At 42.7% G+C, this 22878-nt stretch overlaps 1 protein-coding gene across 9 annotated transcripts in view; it reads left to right on the top strand.

The window, feature by feature from the left end:
- PTPRT (protein tyrosine phosphatase receptor type T) overlaps window positions 1–22878 on the top strand; it is a 648808-nt gene that overhangs the window by 508440 nt on the left and 117490 nt on the right. For all 9 annotated transcript variants that reach the window (XM_073555336.1, XM_073555335.1, XM_073555333.1 and 6 more), the window contains one exon: window positions 22392–22534. In XM_073555336.1, coding sequence (XP_073411437.1) covers window positions 22392–22534 — 143 coding nt within the window. The remainder of the gene's footprint in view (window positions 1–22391; window positions 22535–22878) is intronic.

Genomic DNA, 22878 nt, shown 5'->3' with positions numbered 1-22878 from the left:
AGAGGGGGAAGGGAAGCAGCTCTACATGCATGGCATTCTTAGGCACAATCAATTTATTTATGGTGTAGGTGTCTGTATCTGGGGGAGGGCCGTTGCATAAAGGGAAGTGGCCCACGGATGCCATTGTTTAAGTCTCACCGTTCTCTTCTCTAGATTGGGGGTCAAGTTGGTTTCGTATATCCAGTGTAGGTTGATCCTCTCAATTAGTTCTGTTTTTGTAGGGGGGCTCACCGACCTCCACTTGTATGCCACACAGTACCTGCCGGCTATGAGAATGTGAGAAATGATGTTTTTTAAAAGATCCGGGATCCCATCTAGGCCAATGTGTAGCACCGCTAAGGTTGGGTTTGGGGAAAGACGGAGACTAGTAACCTCATGGATTAGATTGAACACCTCCTGCCAGAAGTTAGATAACTTAGGGCAAATCCACCACATATGACACAAGGTGCCCCTGTGGTTGCAGCTCCTCAAGCACAAAAGTGACATATGTGGGGAAAAAGAAGCCAGTTTAGTAGGGGAGTTGTACCACCGCAGATGAACCTTTTTTAATTGCTCTATGTGATTGAGACATGAAGAGAATTTGTGGATCCATTTTGAGGCCGCGAACCATTCTTGCGACGGAACCTGAGAGGCTAGATCTTTTTCCCATTTGAGCATATACGGCAATTGTTTGTCCGGTTCCGGGGAGTTTAGCAGGTTATGGATGTATGAAAGGCCTTTGATTTTGCTATTTTGAAAGAATTTTTTAATTGCGGCGTGGTCGGCTGTTGTGGGAACCGGTAGGTGAGGAGCGGACTGAAGGAAGTGACGTATTTGAAAAAACTGGAATAAACTGTGTCGGGGGAGGTTAAATTTAACACACATTTCTGAGTACGGGAGTAGGACGCCTTCTCTATAGAGATCTGCTAGGGTAATTGGACCTCCACGTGTCCAGGCGGCAAGATTCAAATTCGGAATGAAGGATTCCAGCGATCTAAGGGGAAGGCTGGGACCTAGAGCCTGTGACACTGGCTTGCTCCATAAGGACCAAGCTTTCTTTAGAGCTGCTGTGGTGGGTAGAAGATCGCCGGGGGGCGAAGGGGTTAGGAGCAGGGAGTCTATGAATTGTTTAGGGGAGTGGGCCTGTGCCCAGGTGTACTCAATCTGTAACCATCTCAAGTCTGAATCATTCTTCCACCAATCTCGAGCCGGTTCCAGGATAGCAGCTCTGTGATATGTTAGAATATTAGGAATACCCATTCCTCCACCACTGAACGGGGCATGCATACATCTCAGGGCTATTCTAGGTTTTTTCCCAGCCCATATAAATTTACTCATTAGCGAATGAATTTTGGTGAGATACCGTTGCGGAATTGTTAGGGGCAGGCACCGAAGTAAGTAGATAATTTTTGGGAGACAGATCATTTTAAAAGTCTGCATTCTCGCCACCCAAGAGAGCGGGAGAAGAGAAAGGCGAGTAAGTTCTTTATCCAATGAGGTGTGCAGGGTCAGCAGATTTTTCCGGATCACGGAGTGTAGCGGGGCCAGTATAATACCCAGGTAGGGGATTCCCTCGTCTTCCCATTTGAAAGGGTAAAGATGAGAAAGAGTGGCTCTGGTAGAGGCTGGCAAGAAGAGCGGAAAAATTAAGGACTTGGTAATATTAAGCTTGTAATACGAGACTTGAGCGAAGGAGGACAGGATCTCCATTACGTGTTGTAGGGACACCTCTACATTAGTGCAAGATAAAATCACATCATCTGCATATAGACTGATCACATGATTTATACTCCCCACTCGAATCCCCGAGATCCGAGGGCATTCACGGATAGTCTGCTCCAGAGGCTCTATAGCAAGGGCATAGATGATAGGGGAGAGCGGACACCCCTGGCGTGTCCCATTGGTTAATTCAAAACTCCGAGATATAAATCCGGATGCCAGAACTTTGGCGTTAGGGTTAGAGTACAGCGCCATTATGGCATTAAGTATGGGGCCTTTGAAACCAAACTTGGCCAGAACAGATTTCAGATATCCCCAGTGCACCCTGTCGAACGCCTTCTCTGCGTCCAGGGACAGGAATACACTGGGGATTCTCCTCCCCTCAGCCACCGCAATCAGATCCAGCATACGTCTCGTCCCATCTTTCGCCTGCCTCCCCGCCACAAACCCCACTTGATCCGGGGAAATCAGTGATGGAAGAACTTTATTCTAGCTGAGATTATTTTGGCGTACAATTTTAAGTCGCAGTTTAGGAGGGATATTGGCCTGAAGTTTCCCGGTGAAATAGGGGGTTTTCCTGGTTTTGGCAGGGTAGCTATAATGGCCTCTAGATTATTTGGTGAAATATCTGCTGTGGCTCGCCAAGAGGAGAAAAGTCTCAGGAGGAAAGGAGACAGGGTTTCAGTGAATTGCCTATAATAGGAGTTAGTGAGGCCGTCTGGGCCTGGAGCTGAATTTCTTTTGGCTGTGGTCACCGCCTGGCGAACCTCCTCCAGAGAAAAAGGGGAATTTAGTTGCTCCAGCTGTACTGCAGATAACCGAGGAAGATTAATATTGTTTAAGAAGGAATTAATTGCCGTTTGGGTAGGCTTTGGGGCAGTGGGGTCATTTTTAAGGTTGTAGAGAGACTGGTAAAAGTCGGCGAATGCGTTGGCTATTTCCGTTGGGTTGCGTATTGTGGCATTAGAACCCGTCACGAGGTATTCAATTTTATTTTGCATTTCTCGTTTTTTAACCCTCCTGGCTAGTAAGGCACCCGCCCTGTCACCCATCATATAGTACCGCTGTTTGAGGGATCTTAAGTTTTTCTCATAGTCTGCCATCAACACTTGGCGGAGCTGTGTTCTTAGTTTCCTGAGTTCGTCAGATGTCGACAAGTTTGGGGCAGATTTATTGTGGGCTTCCAAAAGTACTATGTGGGACAGTAGAGCTTTGAAAGTTGCCTGACGCCTCCTTTTCTCCCAAGTGGCAATTTTGATGAATGACCCCCTAATATAGGCCTTGTGTGCAGACCATAGCGTTTCCTCTGTCACCTCCTTGTTGTCATTAAAGTTAAAAAACTCTGCGAGGTCGGCCTGCAACTCCTCAGAGATTTGTCTACAGGCTAGGAGGGAGTCATTCATGCGCCACCGGGTAAAAACAGGCGCGCGGTTTTGCTCCTGAACTGTCAGGTATATGGGGGCGTGGTCCGACCAAGCTATAAGTCCAATTTTTGAATCTGAGCAATCCATAATAAGTGAGCTATCAACCAGAAAGTAGTCCAATCTGCTGTAAGAGGTGAACCGAGGCGAGAAGAATGTGTAGTCCCTCTCATTTGCATGTTGGCATCTCCATATATCATGGAGATGCCTTTCTGAAATTATTGTGCTCATCTCCTTCCTCCTCACAGCAGTATTGGAGCAATCCAGAGTGCTGGACATTACCATGTTAAAATCCCCGCAGATTATTTGCTTACCCTCTTTAACGGATGAAAGCTTGGAAAGAAACCTCCGCAAAAAGCTGATCTGACCAGAGTTGAGGGCGTAAACGGTTGCGATAGTATACTTAGATCCATTTATGGAGCAATTAATAATGGCGTATCTACCGTCAGGGTCTAAATGTTGTGAATGTAGTGTGAACGCAACAGTATTTTTTACACAAATGAATACTCCAGCCTTTTTTTTTTTCCCACAAGCCAGCAGTATGAAAGGAAATTTAGCATTATTTAACCTGTGCGAGTCCCCTTGGAGGAGATGAGACTCCTGACCACATATTACATCACATTTGGATTTAACCACTTCCCGCCAAAACATGGATCTCTTGGCTGGCGAGTTCAGGCCCCTAACATTTATAGACATACAGTTCAGTACCATTGTACATGAAAAAAAAGTCTCTTGCCTAGAGCTGCAGGGGGAAAAGGAAGGTTAGGCAGGAAAGAGATAACACTAACAATATTGACATCACTAACATTACTGATTTAGGGAGCATCAGTCCACAAAGAAAAAAGCCCAAAAAAGGGGCCTGCGGTATGGTGGAAATTTACCGCCATGGGGGTTCAGGGTCCTGGTTGAACAGAACCAGCGGACCTTAAAAGTAGCAACTAAGTCTCAGCCGCGACTCAAACATATCACATAACTCACGCGACGGACCAATCTTCATTCACTTTATCCTGTTGGGATGATCCTGTAGCTCTTGGAGATCTGGCCGGGAGATTTGCCAAGTTCCATGACGATAGGAGCTTTGCCAACTGCTGTGGGGAATGGCAGGCGTGGGTATTTCCTGCTCGGAAAAGCAGGATCTTTACAGGGAAACCCCATCTATAGGATATAGCTTCATCCCTGAGAATTTTGGTATAAGGAGCAAATTCCCTCCTTTTTGCCAGGGTTCCTGCAGACAGATCTGGAAAAATGGACAGGTGCCGGAATTGCTCAGACAGAGGGGGTCTCTTTCTCAGGGCTTTCAGCAGGGCTTCTTTGGTCTTGTAAAAGTGCAAGCGAGCTAAAGTGTCCCGAGGGACATCAGCACTGAGGGATTTAGGCTTAGGGACTCTGTGTATTCTGTCCACCAGGAAATCAGTTGCAGTCAGGTCTGGGAGCAGCTCCTGCAGCAAGGAGCCTAGAAAACTCTGCAGCCCCCGTCTGGTATGGCCTCTGGAATTCCTCTGATTCTTATATTATTTCGGCGGGACCTGTCCTCTAAATCCAAGACCTTGGTATGGAGCTTTTGCACTTGTTCCTCCAGTGCTGCATTGGCATCAATGAGGCTATTGTGTGACTTTGTCAGCTCCCCCATTTTAGATTCAATATGTGCTGTGCGGCTGCCTATGGCAGTGATATCTCCCCTCAGCTCAGCCACCATATCTTTCCAATCCTGCTGCAGTGATGAGCGGAGGGCACTGAGCAGTTTCTGCATTGTACCTTTGGTAAGCGGTATATCTGCAGCGTCTGTGTCCAAGTCTGGGCCCGCTGTGGATCCCCACCTGGATGAGCGTGAGGAAGCTGCGGAGGAGGATGCTGCCGCCATTTTCCCTCGCCCCGTGCTGGAGAAGAAGTCTGTAACTTTCGCCGGGGACGGCTTCTTCTGGGATTTTCCCCTTGGCATGCCACGATCCTGGATACCTCCGCAGCACCCCCCCCTGTGTGCAGAGAGACTGGTGCCGCTGGCGAGCCGCAGTGAGCCGGTTAGGAGTCGAAGTGGCTGGAGCTCAGCAGCTAAGTGACCGGTGCCATTAGCAAGCAGGCCACGCCCCGACAATATATGTTTTGAGGCTGTCTATTCCTTTGGGGATCTGCTCCGGGGCAGTTTAGATTTCATCTTTCTGTCTTTAGGCTTAGTTAGTCCTCCGGCTGTGACGAAGTGTCCAGGGCATCGTAGGAACACTTCACGGCTACTGCTAGTTGTGCGGATAGGATCAGGGGTCTGCAATCCGCTTAGTTACCAACCTCTCTGGTCTTCTGGTGGCTTAGCCTGTTCCTGCCATCCTCCTCGATGACCCATTCATAACAGAGGAAGATACCTTGAGTGTTACCCCATCACCAACACACCATGAACTTGGACCTCATGGAATCAACTGACACATGAGCACCTTCTCCAACATGATGCCTGTATTCTTAGGGTTAGAAATTGTGCTGACTACTGGGTTGCCACTCTATTAGATCCATGGTACAAGAGTAAATTTAGCCAGATGCTTCCCCCCGGAAAGGGATGCACACATGCTGGAGTATCAAAACATGCTTGTAGACAATCATTAGAGTGGTTTTCCCCAAGACAGCAGTGAGGCACACAGTGTGCATCCCTGTTCTAGCCATCCAACCCCGGGATTGTCAAGGAGTCATCGTAAAAACATTAGCAGAAGCAGCAACAGTGTCAGTGGCATATGCAAATTTCTGTGAGTTATTTCACACATTTTAAAGACCAGCCCATGCACCATCACAACAGCATACAAGTCTGACACATAGTGAACAAGTTGATAGGATGGTGCAAGAGTATCTGGAGCTCATTATCAATGACTTCAGGGGGAGGTGGATCCTTTTGCATTTTGGTCTTCAAAAATGGAAGAGTGGTCTGAGCTTGCCTGTCATGCCTTGGAGGTTTTATCATGCCCAGCAGTCAGCGTTCTCTCAGAACATGTCTTCAGCGCTGCTGGTGGTGTCCTGATGAATAAGCACATCTGGCTGTCCACTGAAAGTGCAGACCATCTAACTTTCATCAAAATGAATAAGTCATGGATCTCCAATGACTCTTGCACCCCAGTCACAGACTGGGATGAGTAGGTGATGATGTAGATTTTAGTGTCATGCATTGATCTCACATTATTGCAGTCTGTGCCACCTTTGTGGTGGCTTTTGGGCCTGCTGTTGCTACTGCTGCTCATGTTACAAACAATTTTTTTGAAATGTGGAAATACCAAGATGGGTTGCCTGTGATGAAAGGTGTGTCAAAGGTCTATCATAATATTTCTATTGTGTGGAAATTGATGCCACTTTAGTGGTGTGTAACAATAATCTTTTGAAATGTGGAGACTCCAAGTTGGGTCTCCATCTGGTGGGTTGTCTGTAACAGAAAGTGAGTTAAAAGCTTATTATACTGTTTCTACTCTGTGGAAATTGATGCCAAAAAAATTGGAGGTGTTGAATGAGGTATCAGTAGTGTTGAGCATTCCGATACTGCAAATATCGGGTATCGGCCGATATTCGCTGTATCGGAATTCCGATACCGAGAACCGATATTTTTACATTATCGGACACCGGAATCGGAAGTCGTCATAATGCAATGAGCCACTGTTGTGGCTGTGATTGGCTGCTGAAATGATGTCATCATGACGAGCGGTCTGTGCGCATCATGATGCGCGGTCTGTGCGGGCCTGCCGGGGGTCTGTTCGGGCCTGCCAGGGGTCTGTACGGGCCTGCCAGGGGTCTGTGCCGGCTGCCGGGGGTCTGTGCGGACTGCCGGGGGTCTGTACGGGCCTGACAGGGGTCTGTGCCGGCTGCCGGGGGTCTGTGCGGACTGCCGGGGGTCTGTGCGGGCCTGCCGGGGTCTGTGCCAGCTGCCGGGGGTCTGTGCGGACTGCCAGGGGTCTGTGCGAGCCTGCCGGGGGTCTGTGCGGACTGCCGGGGGTCTGTGTGGGCCTGCCGGGGGTTGTGTGTGTGTACAGGCATCGTCCGATGGGACTACAAGTCCCATCGGGCTATGCCTGCTACAATGACAGCGATTGACACATTAGCCAATGATGTGACAGTAGTAGTCCCATCATCCGGCTAATGTGTTGAATGTAAAAAAAAAAAAATATATATATATATATATATATATATATATATATATATATATATATATATATATATATACATACTACATACATTCTACATATATACAACATTCATACAACATACATAAGTACTTCATATTTACTACATTCATACAACATACATACTACATATATACTACATTCATACAGCATACATACATACTACATATATACAACATTCATACAACATACATACTACATATATGCAGCATACATACTACATACATACTACATACAGTGGGGCAAAAAAGTATTTAGTCAGTCAGCAATAGTGCAAGTTCCACCACTTAAAAAGATGAGAGGCGTCTGTAATTTACATCATAGGTAGACCTCAACTATGGGAGACAAACTGAGAAAAAAAAATCCAGAAAATCACATTGTCTGTTTTTTTTTCCTTTTATTTGCATATTATGGTGGAAAATAAGTATTTGGTCAGAAACAAGCAATCAAGATTTATGGCTCTCACAGACCTGTAACTTCTTCTTTAAGAGTCTCCTCTTTCCTCCACTCATTACCTGTAGTAATGGCACCTGTTTAAACTTGTTATCAGTATAAAAAGACACCTGTGCACACCCTCAAACAGTCTGACTCCAAACTCCACTATGGTGAAGACCAAAGAGCTGTCAAAGGACACCAGAAACAAAATTGTAGCCCTGCACCAGGCTGGGAAGACTGAATCTGCAATAGCCAACCAGCTTGGAGTGAAGAAATCAACTGTGGGAGCAATAATTAGAAAATGGAAGACATACAAGACCACTGATAATCTCCCTCGATCTGGTGCTCCACGCAAAATCCCACCCCGTGGGGTCAGAATGATCACAAGAACGGTGAGCAAAAATCCCAGAACCACGCGGGGGGACCTAGTGAATGAACTGCAGAGAGCTGGGACCAATGTAACAAGGCCTACCATAAGTAACACACTACGCCACCATGGACTCAGATCCTGCAGTGCCAGACGTGTCCCACTGCTTAAGCCTGTACATGTCCGGGCACGTCTGAAGTTTGCTAGAGAGCATTTGGATGATCCAGAGGAGTTTTGGGAGAATGTCCTATGGTCTAATGAAACCAAACTGGAACTGTTTGGTAGAAACACAACTTGTCGTGTTTGGAGGAAAAAGAATACTGAGTTGCATCCATCAAACACCATACCTACTGTAAAGCAAGGTGGTGGAAACATCATGCTTTGGGGCTGTTTCTCTGCAAAGGGGCCAGGACGACTGATCCGGGTACATGAAAGAATGAATGGGGCCATGTATCGTGAGATTTTGAGTGCAAACCTCCTTCCATCAGCAAGGGCATTGAAGATGAAACGTGGCTGGGTCTTTCAACATGACAATGATCCAAAGCACACCGCCAGGGCAACGAAGGAGTGGCTTCGTAAGAAGCATTTCAAGGTCCTGGAGTGGCCTAGCCAGTCTCCAGATCTCAACCCTATAGAAAACCTTTGGAGGGAGTTGAAAGTCCGTCTTGCCAAGCGAAAAGCCAAAAACATCACTGCTCTAGAGGAGATCTGCATGGAGGAATGGGCCAACATACCAACAACAGTGTGCGGCAACCTTGTGAAGACTTACAGAAAACGTTTGACCTCTGTCATTGCCAACAAAGGATATATCACAAAGTATTGAGATGAAATTTTGTTTCTGACCAAATACTTATTTTGCACCATAATATGCAAATAAAATGAAAAAAAAACAGACAATGTGATTTTCTGGATTTTTTTTTCTCAGTTTGTCTCCCATAGTTGAGGTCTACCTATGATGTAAATTACAGACGCCTCTCATCTTTTTAAGTGGTGCAACTTGCACTATTGCTGACTGACTAAATACTTTTTTGCCCCACTGTATATACTACATTCATACAGCATACATACATACTACATATATACAACATTCATACAACATACATACTACATATATACTACATTCATACAGCATGCATACATACTACATATATACTACATTCATACAACATACATACTACATACATACTACATGTATACTACATTCATACAGCATACATACTACATATATGCAAACATACTTCATATATACTACATTCATACAACATGCATACATACTACATACATACTACATATATACTACATTCATACAGCATACATACATACTACATATATACAACATTCATACAACATACATACTACATATATACTACATTCATACAGCATACATACAACAAATATACAAACATACTACATATATACTACATTCATAAAACATACATACTACATACATACTACATATATACAACATTCATACAACATACATGCATACGACATACTTCATATATACTTCATATATACTACATACTACATACAGACAGCATACATACATACTACATATATACTACATTCATACAACATACATACATGCATACTACATACTACATATATACTACATTCATACAACATACTGTACATACATAGTACATACTACATACATACAACATACATACAACATGCTACAGACATACAACATACATACTACATACATACTACATACAATACATTCATACAATACATACATATAGACATACAGTACATATAACATAGAGTACATACTCACCATCACTTGTCACTTTGATCCCCGAAGCCAGTGTCATCTATAAAAATAACAAACAACCGATAAAACCCCTGATCCGCAGAAATCCACGAGTGTCCCACGAAGATCTCCCGTGGAAAACAGCAGCATCAGCTGATGCGAACGCTCTCTAGGGGGCTCAAGGAATACAATGACGGGAGGTAAGTATCCTTCCGCACTGTATTCCTCTGCCACTGTAAAAAATAGTCCATAGTCTCACTTTTGGCATTGCTGCATGAGAAAGTTCCCACACAGCTTTTGCCATAAAGTGAGACTAAGGACTATTTTTTTACAGTGGCGGAGGAATACTGTGCAGAAGGATACCTACCTCCCGTCATTGTATTCCTGGAGCCCCCTAGAGAGCGGTCGCATCAGCTGATTTTGCTGTTCTCCACGGGAGATCGTCGTGGGACACTCGTGGATTTCTGCGGATCAGGGAGTATATCGGTTGTTTGTTATTTTCATATTTTTCATAGATGACACTGGCTTCGGGGAACAAAGTGACAAGTGATGGTGAGTATGTACTCTATGTTATATGTACTGTATGTCTATATGTATGTATTGTATGAATGTATAGTATGTAGTATGTATGTAGTATGTATGTTGTATGTCTGTAGCATGTTGTATGTATGTAGTATGTATGTAGTATGTACTATGTATGCATGTATGTTGTATGAGTGTAGTATATATGTAGTATGTAGTATGCATGCATGTATGTTGTATGAATGTAGTATATATGTGGTATGTATGTAGTATGTAGTATGTATGTATGTTGTATGAATGTAGTATTTATGTAGCATGCAGTATGTATGTTGTATGAATGTAGTAAATATGAAGTATGTATGTAGTATGCATGTATGTTGTATGAATGTTGTATATATGTAGTATGCATGTATTATGTAGTATGTATGTATGCATGTATGCTGTATGAATGTAGTATATATGTAGTATGTATGTATGTTGTATGAATGTAGTATATATGAAGTATGTATGTAGTATGTATGTATGCTGTATGAATGTAGTATATATGTAGTATGTATGTAGTATGTATGTATTTTGTATGAATGTTGTATATACAGTGGGGCAAAAAAGTATTTAGTCAGTCAGCAATAGTGCAAGTTCCACCACTTAAAAAGATGAGAGGCGTCTGTAATTTACATCATAGGTAGACCTCAACTATGGGAGACAAACTGAGAAAAAAAAATCCAGAAAATCACATTGTCTGTTTTTTTTTCCTTTTATTTGCATATTATGGTGGAAAATAAGTATTTGGTCAGAAACAAGCAATCAAGATTTCTGGCTCTCACAGACCTGTAACTTCTTCTTTAAGAGTCTCCTCTTTCCTCCACTCATTACCTGTAGTAATGGCACCTGTTTAAACTTGTTATCAGTATAAAAAGACACCTGTGCACACCCTCAAACAGTCTGACTCCAAACTCCACTATGGTGAAGACCAAAGAGCTGTCAAAGGACACCAGAAACAAAATTGTAGCCCTGCACCAGGCTGGGAAGACTGAATCTGCAATAGCCAACCAGCTTGGAGTGAAGAAATCAACTGTGGGAGCAATAATTAGAAAATGGAAGACATACAAGACCACTGATAATCTCCCTCGATCTGGTGCTCCACGCAAAATCCCACCCCGTGGGGTCAGAATGATCACAAGAACGGTGAGCAAAAATCCCAGAACCACGCGGGGGGACCTAGTGAATGAACTGCAGAGAGCTGGGACCAATGTAACAAGGCCTACCATAAGTAACACACTACGCCACCATGGACTCAGATCCTGCAGTGCCAGACGTGTCCCACTGCTTAAGCCTGTACATGTCCGGGCACGTCTGAAGTTTGCTAGAGAGCATTTGGATGATCCAGAGGAGTTTTGGGAGAATGTCCTATGGTCTGATGAAACCAAACTGGAACTGTTTGGTATAAACACAACTTGTCGTGTTTGGAGGAAAAAGAATACTTAGTTGCATCCATCAAACACCATACCTACTGTAAAGCACGGTGGTGGAAACATCATGCTTTGGGGCTGTTTCTCTGCAAAGGGGCCAGGACTACTGATCCGGGTACATGAAAGAATGAATGGGGCCATGTATCGTGAGATTTTGAGTGCAAACCTCCTTCCATCAGCAAGGGCATTGAAGATGAAACGTGGCTGGGTCTTTCAACATGACAATGATCCAAAGCACACCGCCAGGGCAACGAAGGAGTGGCTTCGTAAGAAGCATTTCAAGGTCCTGGAGTGGCCTAGCCAGTCTCCAGATCTCAACCCTATAGAAAACCTTTGGAGGGAGTTGAAAGTCCGTCTTGCCAAGCGAAAAGCCAAAAACATCACTGCTCTAGAGGAGATCTGCATGGAGGAATGGGCCAACATACCAACAACAGTGTGTGGCAACCTTGTGAAGACTTACAGAAAACGTTTGACCTCTGTCATTGCCAACAAAGGATATATCACAAAGTATTGAGATTAAATTTTGTTTCTGACCAAATACTTATTTTCCACCATAATATGCAAATAAAAGGAAAAAAAACAGACAATGTGATTTTCTGGATTTTTTTTTCTCAGTTTGTCTCCCATAGTTGAGGTCTACCTATGATGTAAATTACAGACGCCTCTCATCTTTTTAAGTGGTGGAACTTGCACTATTGCTGACTGACTAAATACTTTTTTGCCGCACTGAATGTAGTATGTATGTATGTTGTATGTATGTTGTATGAATGTTGTATATATGTAGTATGTATGTATGCTGTATGAATGTAGTATATATGTAGTATGTATGTATGTTGTATGAATGTAGTATATATGTAGTATGTATGTAGTATGTATGTTGTATGAATGTAGTATATATGTAGTATATATGTAGCATGTATGTATGTATGCTGTATGAATGTAGTATATATGTAGTATGTATGTAGTATGTATGTATGAATGCTGCATGAATGTAGTATATATGTAGTATGTATGTAGTATGTATGTATGTTGTATGAATGTTGTATATTTGTAGTATGTATGTAGTATGTATGTAGTATGTATATATATTTTTTTTTTACATTCAACACATTAGCCGGATGATGGGACTACTACTGTCCCATCATTGGCTAATGTGTCAATCACTGTCATTGTAGCAGGCATTGCCCAATGGGACTTGTAGTCCCATCGGACGATGCCTGCACACACACACAACCCCCGGCAGGCCCGCACAGACCCCCAGCAGTCCGCACAGACCCCCGGCAGCCGGCACAGACCCCCGGCAGGCCCACACAGACCCCCGGCAGTCCGCACAGACCCCCGGCAGCCGGCACAGACCCCCGGCAGGCCCGTACAGACCCCCGGCATCCCGCACAGACCCTCGGCAGCCGGCACAGACCCCCGGCAGGTCCGTACAGACCCCCGGCAGCCCGCACAGACCCCCAGCAGTCTGCACAGACCCCCGGCAGCCGGCACAGACCCCCGGCAGGCCCGTTCAGACCCCCGGAAGGTCCGTGCAGACCCCCGGCAGGCCCGCACAGACCCCGCCCACACACACAGACGCGCACAGTGTCTGCCCACTCACCGCCCACACTCTTCCCCCCTCCCGAACAGGATGTGCAAGTAAAGAAAGGGGTTTTTTTAATTCCAATATTTCTGTCCAATTGACTTGAATGGGACTTCCGGTATCGGAATCGGCGATACCCGATACTTTTTGGGTATCGGTCCGATCCAATCCGATCCAATATTTCTCAATGTCAGAAAGTATCGCTCAACACTAGGTATCAGGGTTCTTAGCTAAGAAGGCTTACACTGCTTCTTTAACCACCAGGTCCTCATTGAAACTTCAATTCAAAGCTGTAAATGCTGGCCCAGACCCTGATAACTCATGCATGGCCCATTGCTGACTACTGCTATGCCATTTGCAAATTTCTACGGTGGCTCAAATGAAGCCACTATTCATGGTGTCTTCCCCTAATGTTGGCTGTTTGGGAAGCTTTTTGTCACCCTTTAAGGTTTTGTGTATACGTTTGGTTTGGCCTCCTAGTGAATTTAATGGGGTTCGGGTACAACCGAACCAAACCTTGAAAGGTTTGCTCATCTCTAATTAAGAGATGTGTGGCCAGTGTCCACATAATTTTGAAGGCAGCATCACAATTTTGTGTCACCTTGTGTAGGCATGGTTTTAGGCGTATATGGATCCGGCAGATGAGTCAAAACCCAACCTTACAGTTTAGATTTTCTAAAACACCTTGCTTGAACAGTGTCAGGTGTGATGAAATATAATTAGGTTGTGCATCCTTTTTCTGCGGTTTCTTTCACTTTTCTTTTTACAAAAAAAAGTTTAATTTTATTTATTTAAAAAAATTCTGGGCAAACCATTTAAAATAATGCAGTTCAGAATAACATACCTATTTGCTCACCTTTTTCCTACATGTCAGATTCACTCTGCGGATAGCACAATGATCTAAAATTCAAGCCAGCACTCATTTTCTTCCATAAAAGTCAGTATACTTTATTTAATCCTTATAAAACCGTCCAAACTTCAGTGGCTGTGTACAAAAATAGCTTATAAAAATATATATAGATATCGGCAGCAAAGCACAACGAGTTCCCATTCTCTTGGGTCCTTTGTCTGTGTGTTTTGCTACTGATATCTATATAATTTTTTGATGCTTTGCTTTTTTTCACTGAAGGTTGGATGGTTTTACAAGGATTAAATAAAATACTGACTTTTATAGAAGAAAATGAGTGCTGGCTTGAATTTTGGTTCATGAAAAAATGCAACGCATGTGAAATTATCATTTGTGCTGAAGCTGGAAATTAGCAGATTCCTGTATGTGGAAATTATTAAGTATTAAACAGGTTTTAAATAGAGATAAATGGATCGATCCGCTGAGGATCGGGTTTGAGTTGAATTTGTTGAAATTCCCAGCGTCACGTGAATTTAAATACGATATTTTGAGATTCGATTCATGGTTCACAAAAAGAAAACTTCCCCATCATCATTTCCCATACTGCTGAATCATCAGAGAGTGGGCATTTTGTATTGCTCTGCGGGCTTCCTCATAATTCCCTGTAGGTGTGACATTTTACAAATTATCATACCTCTTACAGTGATGGTCAGTACTGGGCCATCACACATCAGTGGTTCCCGGTGAGCACAGTTTGTATGGCAAAGTTGTTTTCCATCTTCAATATCACTAGGTCTCATTTCTGTAGAGTCTATGTTCTTATGGTCAATGGGGTCATCTCTCTTTCTCCTGTTGTGTGCAAGCTCTTAGGGTATGTGCACACTTTGCAGTTTCTGCTGCGTTTCCGCAGCGGTTTTGGCCCTGCGGAAACGCAGCGGATTCTGCTGCGTTGTACAGTACCTTTATTTCCAATGGAAAAAAAAAAAGCTGTGCACATGCTGCGTTTTTTTCCGCGCGGTTTTCAAAACGCAGCATGTCAATTGTTTGGTGCAGAAACGCTACAGTTTTACACCTCATCCATTATGAGGTGTAAAACCGCAGACAAAAATGCAGATAAACCACAGGACTTTGTCCTGCGGATTTACCTGCGGTTTTCTCTACAAAATCTGCAGAGCCAAAAACCTATGTGTGCACATAGCCTTATGGTCAGCAGGATTTTCTATCTCCTGTCTCCTACATGTATTTTCTAAGCAATTACAAACTTTCCAGTATTGAGATTCACTCAAATTTATTTGCTGCAAATTGAATTTTGGAGGAAAATTCGAGCAAAGTCAGCAAACTCGAATTTCAAAAGATTTGCTGATTTGTAATTTTAATAAAATAAGCCATCATGCACATACAGAGTTATAACAGTATACCTAAAAAGGCGCAATTTCATAAGGAGAGGGATTTTCTTCTGTCAGGATTTCATAGGATTCTAACAAAAGAAACTTTGTTGCTCTCTCAATACTGATTGAAAGGGAATCTGTAAGCAGGTTTTAGCCATGTAATCTGACAGTAGCATAATGTAGGGGCAGAGACTCTGATTACAGTGATGTGTCACTTACTGGGTTGTGTTTTGCTGTTTCAATAAAATCAGTTTTTAGCAGCAAGAGATTGTCATTAGAGATGAGCAAACCTTTCAAGGTTCAGTTCAGTTTGGCAAGGTGAACGTCCCAATGTTCACCACCCTCATGGTTCGACGAACATATCTGAGCCCCATTGAATTCAATGGGAGGAAAAAGCAAATGCATAGACAAAACCTTCAGGGGGGCCTAAAAGCTAACAAAACAGCTCAAATTATGGGCAGATACCAAGAAAAGTATCATCAATTGACCCACCATTTGTGCTATAAATACATAATTTAAAAAAATTGACGTTGGTTCCCCTGTATTTTTGATAACCAGCCAGGCAAAACTGACAGCTGCAGGCTGCAGCCCTCAGTTGTCAGCTTTAGCAAGGCTGGTTATCAAGAATAGAGGAGTCCCCATGCTTTTTTTTAATTATTTAAATAAATAGTTTTACAAAACGTTGGGATCCCCCCTCATTTTTGACAACCAGCCAAGCTAATGCTGACAGCTGGGGGATGGTATTCTCAGGCTGGTAAGGGGCCATAGATATTGTCCCTCCACCAGCCTAGAAATAGCATCCAACCAGAAATGATGCATCTGTTAGAATTTTTTCAATTAAAAAAGTAATTGAAAAAAAATGCTTGGGGTACTCTGTAATTTTCATAATTAGCAGACGAAAAGCCAATGGCTGGGGGCTGATGCTTATATTCTGGGAAAAGACAATATTCATAAAGGTTCTCAGACTATTAATATCAGCTCAGAGCTGTATACTTAGCGTTTCCTGGTTATTAAAATGGGGGACCCCAACTAAGATTATGTAGGGTCCCTCTATATTTAATAGTCAGCAAAAACTAGGCAGACAGCTACAGACTGATATTAATAGCTTAGGAACAGACCATGGATATTGGCCCCCACTAAGAATAAAAACATCAGCTCTCACCTGCCCCAGAATTGGCGCATCCATAAGATGCACCAAATCTGACACTTAGACTCACTCTTCCCACTTTACCTGATGCGATGGCAAGTAAATGAGGTGATAGTTGATTGGTTGATGTCACCTTTGTCTTGTCAGGTGACATCAAGCCCTGAAGTTAGTAAGTTAGTATTGGAGAGGCGTCTATAAGATGCCCCCATTACTAACCCCATAAGTCATAATGTATAAAAAATACGTGCAGAATAAAGTCTTTTATTTGAAAGAATGACATAGATGCCTTTAATTATTCTAAATTAAACCATACTCACATCATCGCCCAGTGCACAGAAGCCAATGTCTCCTGTAACAGAATTAAAATATAAAGCAACAAGGTTCCTCATTTGTCCATAGAGAAGATAATAATCCATTTGTCCTAAGACGTGTTTAGCTCTGCCACATCTAAATGGCATTGTTGCATGATGCGACTATACAGCCTGCCATCTCACAGAGACACTAAACAGCATGTGCTAGCGCTGCTCAGTGTCTTGCTGTGAACTCCTATGACCCAACTGAGTTCACCACATGCATGAGAAAGCTCTCACGCTCACGGTGACATCAGAAAGGTCCTGGGAGTTCACAGCCAATTAACTATGTTCAACTCACTGACGTTAGTGCGACCACCGTTACAAATTTTTACAAATAGTAAAACTGGATTTGCTCACCTGATGGGGTTTTGACAGTCCCAACCCCTATGTTAGCTTGTTGGAATAGGCTGCTGCAGATCCACCAAAAGATAAGTGGATATAAATCCGCGCTGCTAGTGGTCCAATGTACGATGAGAGACCAAAAATTGTTTGCATGCATTTTCTGTTTGTTAACACGTTTCGAGGTATTCATACCTCTTCATCAGAACAAACAACAATGAACTGGTTTGTGGTTGTGGTTTGTCCTGATGAAGGGGTAATAATACCTCGAAACACGATGACCATAAAAACCGCATCAAAACACTTTTTGGTCTCACATTGTACACTGGACCTCTAGCAGCGCGCATTTACATCCAATTTTGCTCCAAGTTTGTATCTACCTCATGCTGTTTTCAGATTACATAGCACAAACCTGCTGAGTAGTGTTGAGCGATACTTTCCAATATTGGGAAATATCGGATCAGATTGGATCGGACCGATACCCAAAAAGTATCAGGTATCGCCGATTCCGATACCGGAAACCAATGCAAGTCAATGGGACAGAAATATCGGAATTAAAAAAAACCCTTTCTTTACTTGCACATCCAGTTCGGGAGGGGGAAGAGTGTGGGTGGTGTGTGGGCGGACACTGTGCGTGACTGTGTGTGCGTGCGGGGTCTGTGCGGGCCTCTCGGGGGTCTGTGCGGGCCTGCCGGGGGTCTGTGCGCGCCTGCCGGGGGTCTGTGTGGGCCTGCCGGGGGTCTGTGTGGGCCTGCCGGTGGTCTGTGCGGGACTGCCAGGGGTCTGTGCGGGCCTGCCGGGGGTCTGTACAGGCCTGCCAGATTTCTGTGCGGGCTACCGGGGGTGTGTGCGGGCCTGCCGGGGGTCTGTACGGGCCTGCCGGGGGTCTGTGCGGTCATGCCGGGGGATGTGTGTGTGTGCAGGCATCGTCCGATGGGACTACAAGTCCCATCGGGCTATGCCTGCTACAATGACAGTGATTGACACATTAGCCAATGATGGGACAGTAGTATTCCCATCATCCGGCTAATGTGTTGAATGTAAAAAAAAAAAAACATACATACTACATACATACTACATATATACTACATTCATGCAACATACATACATACTACATACATACATACTACACACTACATACATACTTCATATAAACTACATTCATACAACAAACATACATACTACATACATACTACATATATACTACATTCATACAGCATACATACATTCTACATACATACTTCATATATACTACATTCATACAACATACATATATACTACATTCATACAACATACATACATACTACATACTACACACATACTTCATATATACTACATTCGACAACATACATACTACATACATACTACATATATACTACATTCATACAACATACATACATACTACATACATACTTCATATATACTACATTCATACAACATACATACATACTACATATATACGACATTCATACAACATGCATACATACATACTACATACATACTACATATATACTACATTCATACAACATACATACATACATACTACATATATACTACATTCATACAACATACATACATACTTCATATATACTACATTCATACAACATGCATACATATTACATACATACTACATATATACTACATTCATACAACATACATACATACTACATACATACTACATATATATTAATTTCATACAACATACATACATAGTACATACTACATACATACAACATACATAAAACATGCTACAGACATACAACATACATACTACATACATGCTACATATACACTACATTCATACAACATACATACATACATAGTACATACTACATACATACAACATACATAAAACATGCTACATACATACAACATACATACTACATACATACTACATATATACTACATTCATACAACATACATACATACATAGTACATACTACATACATACAGCATACATAAAACATGCTACAGACATACAACATACATGCTACATACATACTACATACAATACATTCAAACATTCATACAATGCATACATATAGACATACAGTACATATAACATAGCGTACATACTCACCATCACTTGTCACTTTGATCCCCGAAGACAGTGTCATCTGTAAAAATTATTAAAATAACACACAACCGATATACTCCCTGATCCGCAGAAATCCACGAGTGTCCCACGATGATCTCCCGTGGAGAACAGCAGCATCAGCTGATGCGACCACTCTCTAGGGGCCCCAGGAATACAATGATGGGAGGTAGGTAGCCTTTCGCACTGTATTCCTCAGCCACTGTAAAAAAATAGTCCCTAGTCTCACTTTTGGCATTGCTGTGTGAGAAAGTTCCCACGCAGCTTTTGCCATAAATTGAGACCAGTGAACTATAGTAACCTCTCAGTGATGCACTGCAGGAGATCATTGTGGGACACTTGTGGATTTCTGCGGATCAGGGAGTATATCGGTTGTTTGTTATTTTAATATTTTTTACCGTGAGATGACACTGGCTTCGGGGATCAAAGTGACAAGTGATGGTGAGTATGTACTCTATGTTATATGTACTGTATGTCTATATGTATTTATTATATGAATGTATTGTATGTAGTATGTATGTAGTATGCATGTAGTATGAATGTAGTATATATGTAGTATGTATGTATTATGTAGTATGTATATATGTTGTATGAATGTAGTATATATGTAGTATGTATGTACAGTATGTTGTATGAATGTAGTATATATGTAGTATGTATGTAGTATGTATGTATGTATATTGTATGAATATAGTATATATGTAGTATGTAGTATGTATGTATTTTGTATGAATGTAGTATATATGTAGTATGTATGTAGTATGTATGTATGTTGTATGAATGTAGTATATATGTAGTATGTATGTATTATGTAGTATGTATGTATGTTGTATGAATGTAGTATATATGTAGTATGTATGTACAGTATGTTGTATATATGTAGTATGTATGTATGTATGTTGTATGAATGTTGTATATATGTAGTATGTATGTAGTATGTATGGTTTTTTTTTACATTCAGCACATTAGTCGGATGATGGGACTACTACTGTCCCATCATTGGCTAATGTGTCAATCACTGTCATTGTAGCAGGCATAGCCCGATGGGACTTGTAGTCCCATTGGACGATGTCTGCACACACACACAACCCCCGGCAGCCCCGCACAGTCCCCCGGCAGGCCCATACAGACCCCTGGCAGGACCGCACAGACCCCTGGCAGCCCGCACAGACCCCGGCAGGCCCGTACAGACCCCCAACAGGCCCGCACAGACCCCGGCAGCCCGCACAGACCCCCGGCAGGCCCGCACAGACCCCCGGCAGCCCTCACAGACCCCCGGCAGCCCTCACAGACCCCCGGCAGCCCGCACAGACCCCCGGCAGGCGCGCACAGACTCGCGGCAGGCCCGCACAGACCGTGCATCATGATGACATCATTTCAGCAGTCAATCACAGCCACAACACTTGCTCATTGCATTATGGGAACTTCCGATTCCGGTATTCGATATTGTAAAAATATCGGTACTCGGTATCGGAATTCCGATACAGCGAATATCGGCCGATACCCGATATTTGCAGTATCGGAATGCTCAACACTACTGCTGAGTGATTCCCTTTAAGGCTGTGTGCACCTGTTGATTTTTTTGCAACAGATTTTTCTGCAGCTAAAAGCCAGAGTGTTGGTAGGAAAAACGCTACATAAAATACGTGCATTTTTTACTTGCATTGAATGCATTTTTATGTGCGTTTTTATGCGTTTTTACTTACTTTTTTTCCGCATTCATTTGAATAGGTGAAAAACATAGCAAAAAAACACTTAAAGAACTGACATGCTGCAGATTTCAAAATGTGGTTTGGCTCTTCAAATCTGCAAGAAAAAAATAGGCAGCCCATGCATGAGATTTCAGAAACCTTAAAACACTGCGTTTTTTTCTGTTGCAAAAACGTACGGAAAAAAAAAGCACGGCAAAAAACGCAGTGTGTGAACAAGCCCTTAACATAGATATTCTTCCTTAAAAACATTGCTGTTAGACTTGGAGGAGTATCGGACCTGACAGAGCATGTGACACATGGAGTTTCCTGCATGTAGCATAAAATTGTCAGGGAGTCGTTGTGGCGCCATTCATCGTCCTGCACATGGCTTTGCCTTGTGTGTTAGACCTTGGTGATAAATACAGAAGAAAAAATGAAATGACTGATTCCTATCTGTCGAAGAGTGTCATTCACCTGTATAGATGTGTATTTAAAAGCCTCTGGATTAATCTAAAGCTGCAGCGCTACTTCCCTTCTAATGAGAATGACTGTGTGACTGTTCTGCAAGCATCCGATCCCCTACCCAGCTCCTTAAATAGAAAAATATCATCACAAGTAATTCACTTCCCATTATTAATAACAACTGACTCAAACTCATTAGTGATCTGTGGATAAATCTTTTCTTGTAGAGGAAATGTATGGTGTTAATTACCAAGGGCTATAAGGAAGCAGTGCCCAAGTGTCATAACATTACATAACATTAAGACTGTGGGTAACCTAATGCTTGCCAAGCATCCCTGAGCACCCAATTACACCATGAAAAGTAGTAATATTACTTGGCTTGCTCAAAAGAGATATGTGCAGCTGATCTAGATGTGTTAGCCAGTTGTGTCACATCTATAGCTGATTATTCAATCATCCGCCAATTATGATGCCTTAGTTTAAATAGACAAAGCCATGCCTCGTAGCCCTGGATGTGTCACTCAATGGGCTCAGAAAATTTGCTTTAATAAATGTCTCACAGAGCAGAAGCCTGTGTCAGGAAGAGACAAAATCAGAAAAAAAAGTCATTTTTGTCTATATCACCTCCCATGGGATCCATGAGCTTATCAGACACTGTTCTTTTTTTCCTCTAGGAAACTGGCCAAGAAACAGAAAGAAACCCAAAGTGGCTCTCAGAGGGAAATGGGTTTGGTGGCTTCGGATAAAAGCTCCAGCAAACTGAGTTCCACCCGCAATGAAGACACTTTCTCCAGCTGTCAGGACGTCAATGGATTTAGTAAGAACATCACGTTTATTGGGAGGGAAATACTGTATCATTAGAGCAATTATCACGTAAGAAATATAAGATCTATTGTACAGCTGAAAGCATTTACACAATCGGGAAGACTTATTAATTCCCACTGGGAAAAGTATAACTGTCTTTCCCGTAGTCAGTCACGGTTTCCTCAGATGCTCCTTCCTCTATAAACTGATAGACCGGCTATTAAAGTTTTAATGGAATAAATCTCGATCTGAATACTTGTTCCGAGATCCTGCTATGAACTTAAGCTGGTAAAATAGGCATTTCCTCAAAAGTTCAGGATAATATAAGAGCATACATTGATCTCCACGCCCACATTT

This window comes from Dendrobates tinctorius, unplaced genomic scaffold (genome assembly GCF_039654945.1).
Source record: "Dendrobates tinctorius isolate UK_male_01 unplaced genomic scaffold, ASM3965494v1 ptg000223l, whole genome shotgun sequence".
In the NCBI taxonomy this organism is placed as follows: Eukaryota; Metazoa; Chordata; class Amphibia; order Anura; family Dendrobatidae; genus Dendrobates; species Dendrobates tinctorius.
The sequence above is the reverse complement of the archived record's forward strand: the minus strand, read 5'-3'. Positions and strand labels throughout refer to the sequence as shown.